Raw genomic sequence first — 12,095 nt, 5'->3', positions numbered from 1 at the left:
CCTGTACCTTGATGCTCTTCTTAAACTGGTATCCAGGCGTTGAGGATCCTTTGCGGAGAAGTTCGCTGAAGATGATGATCTGCTCGAAGAGGAAGACTCTGCGCTCTTTACTGCGAGAGAGAACACCCGAGTCTTGCTCAGTCACAAAGAACGTGTCCTGCTGCAGCAGCTTCCCTTGAGCTGTTAGTTTTCCCTAAATATGCAATAGTCGCAGTGTTAGCCAAGCAACATATCAGATATAAACCATCTGTATGGCAGACAACATGACTGAAATGAACTGGAACTTCACTTCGAGCAGTGTTAGGGTGTTTTCACACTTTGGTGCATGTGGTCGAGTATGAAAGCTGTTTCTTTCGAACTTGGGTGTGGTCAAGAAAACCGATCCCTGGTCCATCTGGAAACGGCGGTCTAGGGTTTGCTTTGATTTCACACTCCCACTGGATTCCACTCACTAGGTGCGCTCCTCACGAGGGCTTTTTTTTGTTGTTGCACTTTTCTGTTTTTGCCTTTACTTCTTTATTGTTTCTTTCTCCTCTGAATGTGCTAACGCTCGTCGCCAACGTTTATATGTTTTTCCTCTTCACAGTTTGTCTTTTTTGTTCTTTTGTAATATTCAGACAGGATAAGATTACCGAACATACTGTATATCTGTAAACATTGTCATCATACTATAAATTCCATGCCTATTACTACTACTACATTGACGACCTCGTTAGTGTTTCTCAGTATATAAAGAGAACTCGATTAAAATGAGTTAAAATGCTGGGAAGATTTATTTGTGATAATTAACCAGGACTACAATATGCACAACTGCATACCTGATCCACAGTTCAGAGGGAATTCCTGTGTGTGAAAACAAACCCCTCCTCCAAGCGATCCGAGAATCGATCCTGGGTGCGGACGTTAGTATATGGGCCAAGTGTGAAAACGCCCATAACAACACACACACACACACACACAAAAAAAGAGTTTCTTTTTCTTTAATAACAGCACCAAAATAGGAGCACTGGTCTCCAGCTGATCCCTGATGTGTTATGTGTTCTCCTTTGTGGGTTTTTTTTTTTTTTTTGGGTGTGTCGGATTGAAATCGCATGGCTAAAGGTTTAAGCCTTACCTCGTAGCCCTGCAACCTCCCCAAGTCCATCATATCATTGCAGCGTTTGGGCACCAGCAACATCAGGTCATATGCTTTCTGTAGGCAGGAGAAATATGAGTTAAAGCTTACAATGCTGTGAAAAGTCTTTACACCTTTTAAAAATACATATAATAAATTATTTACATCACAACAAGATATTTAGATGTCCCTTCATAATCATGACATTAAGACCTGTAAAATTGCGTATGTTGATGTTTCAAAATGATATCAGTTCAAAAGTTCGCATCTCCCTTTCTGAATGTGATACAAATAGTCTCTGATAACTTTTATGCCAAACTCGTTTATATCCTATGAACACCTTTTGCAATAGTCCCTCTTAAACCTCAGTGCTGTTCAATTCTTAAGTCTGATTGGTGTTGGTTAATTTTCTATAACAGCAGCCCTGACTGCAAGGTTTACATTAACATGCCCATTTTAATACATCATCATGCAGGGCCTTGTATAGTGGACGACTGATATTGAAACCATTATTGATATGGTTTTTGTGAGGAGAAGTTTAGTTACATTCATGGAAGGAGTCTCCAGTGTCAGCACTTTATAACAGTTTTCTGAAACAAGAAAGTTTTTAGGATAGAAGAATTTATTGAATTAAAGATTTCTTTTTTGCCTTATTAACTTAAAGAGAGCAAAAAATTAGGCTGGTGAAGGAATGACTGGTTCTACCTGCTATAACATACATGATAACAGGAACGAACTTGTTTTGTGGACTTTCCATTACATTATACACAGATATGAAGTGGACGAATAACATCGGGGATGCAAAGTTTTGCATGAGGCAATATAGTGTATATGTAGGCGCTTTAAAATACTTGGAGTAAACCATGTACACATGAGAAACATATAAAAGGTCATTTAAGCATCTTACCTCTATTTCCTGACAGTCCAAGCCTGCTTTAGAGCTGTATATCAAAAAGTCCTGGAAAATAAAATTCACATACTTCATGTCCAGAAATACAATAATGAGCTAAAGCAATTATTACTGTTACAATGCTACACCTTGAGCAACAGCTGATATTTGGTGATCCGCTGTATGGGTTTGATCAGGTAATCGCTGATGGACATCCTGGAGTTGATCTCCTGCTGGACTTCCTGTTTGAGTGCAGTAAGAGAGCAGTCCGTGTGAAATAAAATCATGCACGAACGAAGAACAACTTTTTTTATTTCAATCATTTCTCACCTCAAAAAATGTGTCATATTCAGCCACTATGAACTCTGAGCGAGGTTTGTTCTGACAGTAAATCACGTACATATGCAGTCGCCTCTCCTGTAATGAGAAAGTACATACATGATGATCTCTCTCTCTATCTCTGACTTTCTCTCTCTCTTTCGTGCTCTCTCTCTCTCTCACTCACACACACACATCCTGTACAGTATAGTACAGTATAGGACAGTACAGTACAGTACAGCATAATGTAGCATAGCATGAAACAGGACCAAATATAGGGACACTATACTATACTACAGTATGGTAGATAAAATTCTTATAGTATGTTATAATATAGTACAGTGTAATATAAGATATAAAATTGTTATATTTCCACTCAAGCACATGCACTGTGTATTTATTTTAACTGATATAAACCATTAAAATCATTAAATATGTGTGTCCAAACCTGCATATTTTACTGAGTGTATTATATTGTAAGCATGATGAGTGCAAATAGGAGAACTGAATTTGTCACCCAAAAAAAACACAATTTGAGGTTCTCAGGGAAAACATGCATCAGGGAGGTCAAGACTAACACAGAACTGTATTCAGTTTTGTTTCTGTTGTGCTCTAAAGCTGAAAGATAGTATAGCGTAGTATAGTATAGTAAAGTAAAGTGAAGTACAGTACAGTACACTAGAGTATAGTATAACATAGCATAGCATATGCTATAAAAAATAACATATACCGCATCATACTATACTATACTATGCCGCATCATACTATACTATGCAGCATCATACTATACCACACTATTCCACGTTATACTATACTATACTATACTTTACTATACTATACTATACCATAACATACCGCATCATACTATACTATATCATACTATACTACACTATTCCACATTATACTATACTATACTATACTTTACTATACTATACTATATCATACTATACTATACTATAACATACCGCGTCATACTATACTATATCATACTATACTATTCTATACTTTACTATACTATACTATACTATATCATACTATACTATACTATAACATACCGCATCATACTATACTATACTATACTTTACTATACTATACTATATCATACCGCATCATACTATACTATATTATACTATGACGTATCATACTGTATCATACTATACTATACTCTGCCGCATCATACTATACTATACTATATCATACTATACTATACTATATCATATCATACTGTACTATACTATACTATGCCGCATCACACTATACTATTTCATACTATACTATACTATACTATACTATATCATACTATACTATACTATACTATACTATACTATATCATACTATACTATACTATGCCGCATCATACCATACTATACTATACCATATCATACTATACTGTAGTATAACATACTATACTATACTATACTATACTATACCATACCCAGTGATTTCTGAGGCATTTTACACACAGAGTAAAGCTCGAATAATACAGAGCACAGCACTAAAGAGTAATTCACGCACACACACACCCACACAAACACACACACACACATGCACACTCACCTACACACACACACACACAAAATGATCATCTTTAATTTACAAAGACAGCAATGGCAATAAAAACACAAAAGGAAATATGGTGAAAGTTTTTTATTGGGGTTTTGGGGCGACTCAAGGTTTTATTAAAATTCTCCAGGTTTTCCATCACTGATATCCCTATTTCCTGTACAGTTAGGTTGGCAGATATGTATTTTGTAATTCTCTACTCACATGTTTGATGAAAAGCTCAGCCAGTTTGTCATGATCTTGCAGGCATTTCTCCAGTTCTCCCAGGAAAAACCTTCAAACGACCCAAAGAAAGCATTTCAGTAATACCATAAAAACACATGAAAACTGGGTGTTACATAAGACCAGTATGTCCTGTTACATTGTCAGAGCTGGTAAAATTACATTAAAATCTTTACTTTGTTAATAAATACTCTGGTAAGATTTTAAAGTGTATTTCACTAAAGTTAAAGTAAAAAAAAAGTAATTTCGTAAACTCCTAAATTATGAGAAGTGTTTACAACAGAAAAAGTTGCCTGAAATCACGCACTGATTTTAGTTCCTTATGATACATAAACAAGTACATCTTTCACCAAGGAACTACTGTGGAAAAACATTATCTTAGTCTAAGTAAGAACAGCTTTATTCCTAATTCTAACATTACCTAGCATGCTAATAACTCGGACCAAACTTATGCTAATTGCTAGCTTTTCCAATGAATACTTCTTTAATAAATACAAAGTGTACATAACAGCAGACAGATTACAGTGATGTGTATCAGAGCTCATTCTCTGTTAAATCTGTTACATTTAGCTAGCATGAAAACAACTCAACTAGCATGAAAAGAGCTAGCATTACAGTGACTCTGGCCATACATACTAGTTGAATACTACTAGCTAGCTGTCCCAATACAAACTGCTGTAATGCAAAGTACAAAATGTACATCGCAGAAGAGTTGTTAACATTTAGTTGTTTACATTTGTAGGCACTTAAACTGACTCCACGAAGCTGTCGGATGCTAAAAAGTCTTTTAACTTCAAATTTACTAAAATGTGCTCTTGGGTCTTTTGATTGTAAATGATAAAACATTACTCATATGTGCTTTCACTAGTGTCCTAAATGATTTGTTTTGTTTATAATGTGATATATGTGTCCTGCTGTTATGGGGTTTTCCATAAATCTTTGTGATGTAGATTAAATCATTTAATTAATGTGTTTAAATCTTTAATCACACTTTGTGTATAAGGAGTATGATGTAAAACACGACCCACTCTTTGTGCCAGTCGTAGATTTGATGAATGTTCCCGAAAACCATCTTATCTTTCCCCGTCATGTCCTCGGGAACTCCTTTTTCTGCAACCTTCTTCATGAAACCCTTTAAAAACAGGAAAGGAAAATCAAGTATTAGGCCTGTGTGTCTTGTATCCGAATGGTCAGAAGGTGTTGATTAATTTTCTGTAACAGCAGCTCTGACTATTTTTTGGCTACAAGGCAAATCGCAGGTTTATTTTCGTTTCTATAGTAACATCCCAAACAGCTTTTTATATTAATACACACTGTATATCATACTGACCTCTACTACTATACCCAGGTCCTTCACGTAGTCCTTCTCCGTCTGCACCATTTCATTCACTACAAACCTGTAGAGAGAACAGCTTTAGAGTGTTATGTTTACCACACACACACACACACACACACACACACACACACATTTGTATTACTATCCTTGTTATTACTACTTTCTATTGACCCAATTATTAATGCAGGTAATTAATGCTTTGCTACACCTAAATTTAACCCAAACCTTAACTTCAATATCCAAAAAGAAAATGTTTTGCCCTGTTTTATTTTTTTATAATCATAATTCTTTATTTTATTTTATTTTATACATTTTTGTGTGTGTAAAAGAACAGTTTTCCAAATGGGGACCTGCCAAAGGTCTAACCAGTCAAATATTCCTATCCTTGTAGGGACATTTGGTCACACACACCTGCGCGCACACACACTACTAATGTTTTTAGGTGGACTCTTACATGCGTGCTCTCAGGGCTTTGTTCTTCTTCTCTGTTTCTGGGTCTCGGGGTGTTTGATCGGACGCTGTCAACGGAGCAAAGGATCCAGGCTGTGGACTCTGTCAAACAGAATTATTCTAATTAGCCTAAGACTGTTCCAAAGTATCAGGAAAAGGGAAACTGACATACATATACATATACAGATACAAATACAGTGCAACATTTTTCACGCCCTTTTGACAAAACAAAGGAAAATTAAAATGATTTTATACCAAGACATTTAATGGGCTGAGCTTCACAATGTTCCTTCATTATCCCAAGTAACACAACCGTACTAATAGTGACTAGTGAATCAATAAAAATGATAACAATTCTCTCTTTTACATCCTCTAAGCAGCTTTTGTAATCTTCATCTTCAGTAATATGCTTCTTGACATCCCTGGTGTCATAGACTGCTTTCTGGAGATCGAGGAATGGCAAAACATCTTTTAAACTAGATTCCTGTTGACCTTGCCTCATACTTTCAACTTTTGTGCTAGAACACGTAAACATTTTATATTTTTAGCTTCTTTGAATTTGATCCTATCTGTTGACAAACTGTAGGACACAGTATATCTGAATATTTAGCTTTTTTTTGTGCAAACTTTCTCACTGAACTGTAATTAATAAATAAGCAGATGATAAAGTAAGTTATAAATAATTAACAGACTATACTGTATATGCGATACATAAAACATGAATTAGGAATAAATCATGTGCAAGTAGGTTGATTAAAGAAGCTTCTGAACCTTCTCCTCCTGAGCTGAGGGATCTTTAATGATCTCCATTGGGGGAGGCAGAGGTGTGTGTGGCTCGTCTTCTGCTTCGTCCTCTCCTCCACTGTTTGCTCCTCGTCTTCCTCTCTGTAGAGTCACAGGGAGAAGGACATAAACCACCCCCCAAAAAAACCCCAACATCCTTCAGTTGAGCACTAAAGCACGTATACACATATAACTGAGAGCATAAATATAAAAGACGAATAAAAGACTCCGTCCTGCACTGTTCACTGAATTATTACATACCTAAAACTACTACTTTAACAACTCTCAGAAGAGTAAAATCATTGGGGTTGTGCTGTTATAGGAAAATAATCAACATGTGATGTAGCCTGACAAAGTGGAGTTACTGTTATCATCTTAAAGTAGATTTTTTTCCAATAATAGTACATCCTGAAGTGTTTTAGTCCTCTTATGCCACAGCAATGTGTCAACAATAAAACAATCTTTTATTTTTTTAAAGAGCAACATGGGCTTTTTATCTATGGTATAAAAAGTTTCCTTGCTCATAGACACAATTATGATTAAGTTGTTGACTTTATATAACTGGTCATGTGCTGCTTTTAAATTCAAATGTTTTGCGATGCACTGAAATCCAGGACATTGTAACGTACAGTTATCATGCCATGCATTTTTTTCCTCATTCTCCTCCACCCTTAACCTTGACTAAAACCCCTCCCACAACTTCCCCTGACTCCGCCCACCCACCTCCTCGGCGCTGTCCTCGTGCTGAGCTCCCAGGTCCACACTCTTGCGACCGTCCCGTTTGCGCTGTTTGTTGTTGGGTTTCTTGGCGTTGGCGTTGTCTCCCTTGCCGTGGCTGAGGCGTCGCACAGGGCTGGTGAGCCACTTCTTTAACGTGTTTCCAGTCGTTCCCGAGCGTTTGGGTCCTGGTGAGCTACTCGGCAATGAGCTCACAGACGCCTGAGGCTGCAGTGATGACACAGACTCCGACTTCACCTCCGAACTGCCCACTGGGTAATTCTCTATGGTAGAAAGTATATTTGTGCTTATTAGTATTAACACAATAAGCAAAATAACTACAGCTGAGGTCGTAGCAAACAGAAAAAAAAATTCAGACAGCATTACAGACAGCAAAAAGCATGAAAGAACATTATAGTATCTAAACAGCACCTGAAATCAGTAGCCTCACTTTTTAGACAGTTAAAATAACTAAAAATCCAGCATTCAATTCAGAAGAGGACAGTACACCCTTCTCCGTGGCACAACACAGGAAGTGTAACCAGACAGCTCAAAGCCAGTCCATTCTTGTGATTGGGCTCGAGCAGAATTGCCAAACCGGACTGACCTGATCTTGGAGCCATTACACACACTGCGGAATTTCTAACATACAATTAACACACATGACTCAGTGAGTGTTTCTGCAGTCTCAGGGAAGTGAAACTGTGCCAGAGGGTCAGTGTAATGCATCAACACCCACATGCCTTCATTTTCAAACCTCATGTTTATAGCAACAAACACATGGAGATAGAGATTGAGGAAGAGAGATAGAAAGTATCAAAATAAATGTGCTTTGTTACTATAGTACTTTTAAAAAATTGAACTGAGATAATAAAAAGCAAACCATCTTATTTCAGCAGTGAGATGATGCTGATTTGATCATCACCATTCCAACCTGGCAACAACTTCAGACTCATAGCAGGTTCTGGTTTATACACATCGTCTATCTGAACTAGCTAAAACATGTACATGTAATTTGTTGATTCAACAATTTTATCATTCTCAGAGGAAAAATAGCTTCCTGCTCTCTTACATTCTCTCTGTAAATGAGACAAAGGTTGTGTGTGATCAGGGTTGACAAGGTTGTGCTGTTTATTGGGAGCGGTTCTTTCACAGAATCTCTACGCTTTCACTTTCAAACCAAATGCACAGAGGGGAGGTGGAAAGTACGGAAAAACAGTAATCGTGCTTTGTTACTATAGCTAGTAACACAAAATAAAACAAAAATAGTATTGTTCTTATCACTGCAGCTAAAGCATAGTAGCCCTTGAAAGTTTGTGATCATATTGCTTAATAATATTGGATTTTTTTGTACTTGTCATAGAAATATTAGCAGTGGCTTAACAGGAAAAAATATATCATAATGGCAAATTTCCTTACTTCACAGTTTAGCAATGAAGATATTTTGGATCATAGAGGTTTTGCATTTTTATTTATTTGCTGCTTGATTTTCAAGATGTGAATTAGTTTGACTATGAACAGCAACACCAAACAAGACATTTTATCCAATCATATGTTTTGTTATTCATTACCTACACCGATTATACATCTGAACATTCAACAACAAGTTTGTATGCATCATCTTTTCCATCTCAATCAATCTGTGCTGAAAAACGCCCCCAAATGGTCTATTAGAAATGGGGGGGGTGGGGTGGGGGGGGTGTTTCTGACTGTTAAACCTAAAGCGTCAAAAATGAGAAAATAGAAATTTTACAGAATGACAATATGAATTTAATTCAGTGACAAATGTGATTTTTATGTCTTTATTTAAATTTCTATTCAAGTTACTTCAAAATGAAATTGTACTCCATGGCTGGAACTTGTGTGAAAGGTTTCTTATTCAAGTTTATAATAATCAGGTGTAGAGTGTTGGTATGAAATATTTGGTGGCACGACCATTACAAATTCAGATCTTCACATTTAGATTCAGATTCCCAAAACACTACAACCGCAGACTGAGAATGGCAAAGGAGCACATATTCGATCACCAGTGAAGTAATAGTAGTGTAATAATGTAGTAGTATAGTAGTTTTAAAAAAAATTGTGACTCTAAATACTGAATTCAAACTTTCTGCACCTCAATTTTATTATTATAAACTTGAATTTGAAACCTTGTACACAAATCGAAGCCATAGAATACATATTTATGCTTAATTCAACTACAAACTTCAGAAACAAATGCAAAAATAAATGAATTAAACATTTGCAAACTTGATAATTTGCAAAACTCTGTTGTGCCACATTTCTTATTTCTTAAAAAAATATGCACATATCTATACGAGGGTTAGCTGTACAATCCAATATGGTAAAAATATATATATAAATATATATTTACATGCACACACACACACACACACACACACACACACACACACACACACACACACAAAGAATAGGAAAAGATTCATAACAGAGATGTCTTATCTCAGCTCAGTCAAAATCAAACGCAGCTACAAAGCAAACAGGAGCCAGAAGCCACTGGAGTGTTGGTCAGAAATTAGGTTAGAAGAAAACAGTGCAAGATTAGATACACACACACACACACACACACACACACACACACACACACACACACATGCACATACACAGATACAAATAGTTAGAAAACAAAATCCAGGGAAGGACAATGAAGGACAAGTCGGGAATGATGAAGAAAGAAGGTGACAAACATAAAAGACTCTAATAACCTAGGAAAGATCTTTAAATGTAACATTTAAAAACATTTTTATCTTCAAATTTAACATTACAAAAAATATCATCTCTGTCATCTGTACCTGAGCTCATTAAAGTATGTAGTAGCTTTGTTAAAAACATTACAACATGCCCAGACTGAAATTGGGAATCAAATATTAATCGAAATTAATCAAAAATAAAGCATCTTTGAATTGAGATTAAAGGGTTGCAGACATAAAAAAAAGTCAAAGATTTAGTTGTGAATTTATTGTACGTGATGTATTTTAAATGTATTATTTATTAAGTTATTCATTCTTTTATTTTTCTCTTAATGTTTAGGAATATAAAACCAGGTATAAAAAAATTTGTTTTTAATACAGCTTCATAAACACTCAGGCATCAAGTTATACTTTTATTGTGTATACTGCATTTAAAACATTTAATGTTAGCATTATAATGCGAGCATTGTTCTAAATTTCACAGAATGTTATTTTTCACAATCTAAAGTGATAAAGAAATAAGGACAAAAATTAACAGTCAGGCATGAACAATTTTTAAAAATTAGTTTATTTTACTTTTTGTTTTATTTTAATTCTGAATATATATATATATATATATATATATATATATATATATATATATATATATATATATATGAGAGTGAGAGAGCGAGATATCGTATATAACCATATAATATATATTCTGTTAAATAAACAGCCTTTTGAAGTAAATGAGACAAACGTTTTGTGCCACACTTCATGCCCATGACACACAAAAACAACACATTTCCTCTGAAAGTGTCTGTAGGTTCGGTGTGTGTCCTGTCGCAGGTTGCAGGGTTGAACATGAGGTTCAGGGTTACTCACCTGCTCTGCAGCACTGAGGTCAAAAGTTTAAGAATCTCCAACAGTCTCAGAATGAACCTGATTATTAACTGAGCGTGGAGCGGCCGGCTCTCCCCTATCACCATTGTGACCTTATCAACACACTTAATGGTCTAATACCTCTCTCACACACGTGCACACACACTCATCTCAATGGCATATAGCAGACTGGAAAATCTAGCAAAATTTGCACATGCACTCATCTCTATTTCACGCTGCACACATACACACACACATAACACACACATACACCACTCACCCCTTAATGTCTTAACGACATAACCGAGGTTACGTACGCACCTGTCCCCTCACAACAGCACACCTTTTTTATAATCCACCTGAAACACTCTCCACAAGAACACGATCTCCACGATCTCCAACTTCGCATGACAGACAGAGGGACAGAGAGATGTAGTGACAGATATAGAGAGAGAGAGAAAGACAGAGGGACAGACAGAGAGATGGAGACAGAGGGTCGGTCTGGCACTAAAGCTGAGTGTGAAAATTCAGTCTGTCCTACTCTACACCACACGGAGGAGGGACTGGGGCGGAGAGAGAGAGAGAGAGAGAGAGAGAGAGAGTCAGAGAGAGTCAGAGAGAGAATAGTTGTATAGTTGCTTTGTTGTAGTCGTTTTGAATAATGAACTAATCACCAAGGAATAACATTATACCTGGTTACTGGAAATAACAAAAAGATTATTAAGCAATAAAGCAAGTGGTTCTGTGTGTGTGTGTGTGTGTGTGTGTGCGTGTCCCCTGCTATACACATCCCAAGCATACCGCAGTGGCCCACTTTAAAAAAGAGCGTCTGTGTTTCAACACCTTCAGCCTGTCTCCTTACCTACTTTAGCAATAGAGATGCACTCTAATTCTCTAATTCACACACAAACACACACACACATGGTTGTAAAAGGTTTAGACAGAAATGCCCGAGATGTACTGCATCTGTCACTTTCATACAGAAATAAACTCAGGAAAATAATGTCTATACCATTGGAGCAGTTTGGAAGTGATTTAATAAAGTGATCTAATATATTTCTATATGTGGACACCATAAATGGCTTAAATGTGAAATGTACTGTAAATATGAGTGTTTAAAGCTTGGTT

The 12,095-nt window shown here is 36.3% G+C and overlaps 1 protein-coding gene across 2 annotated transcripts in view; it reads right to left on the bottom strand.

The window, feature by feature from the left end:
- The window catches only part of kalrnb (kalirin RhoGEF kinase b), an 86,937-nt gene that overhangs the window by 4,025 nt on the left and 70,817 nt on the right, over positions 1-12,095 (bottom strand). For both annotated transcript variants that reach the window (XM_053684135.1, XM_053684136.1), the window contains 11 exons: positions 7,399-7,676; positions 6,664-6,777; positions 5,897-5,994; positions 5,437-5,503; positions 5,135-5,238; positions 4,089-4,158; positions 2,334-2,420; positions 2,153-2,245; positions 2,022-2,072; positions 1,115-1,192; positions 8-193 (listed from right to left, as the gene is read on the bottom strand). In XM_053684135.1, coding sequence (XP_053540110.1) covers positions 8-193; positions 1,115-1,192; positions 2,022-2,072; positions 2,153-2,245; positions 2,334-2,420; positions 4,089-4,158; positions 5,135-5,238; positions 5,437-5,503; positions 5,897-5,994; positions 6,664-6,777; positions 7,399-7,676 — 1,226 coding nt within the window. The remainder of the gene's footprint in view (positions 1-7; positions 194-1,114; positions 1,193-2,021; positions 2,073-2,152; positions 2,246-2,333; positions 2,421-4,088; positions 4,159-5,134; positions 5,239-5,436; positions 5,504-5,896; positions 5,995-6,663; positions 6,778-7,398; positions 7,677-12,095) is intronic.

This window comes from Ictalurus punctatus, chromosome 12 (genome assembly GCF_001660625.3).
Source record: "Ictalurus punctatus breed USDA103 chromosome 12, Coco_2.0, whole genome shotgun sequence".
Taxonomy (NCBI): domain Eukaryota; kingdom Metazoa; phylum Chordata; class Actinopteri; order Siluriformes; family Ictaluridae; genus Ictalurus; species Ictalurus punctatus.
Note: the sequence above shows the minus strand (reverse complement) of the source record. Positions and strands in the feature narration are given on the sequence as shown.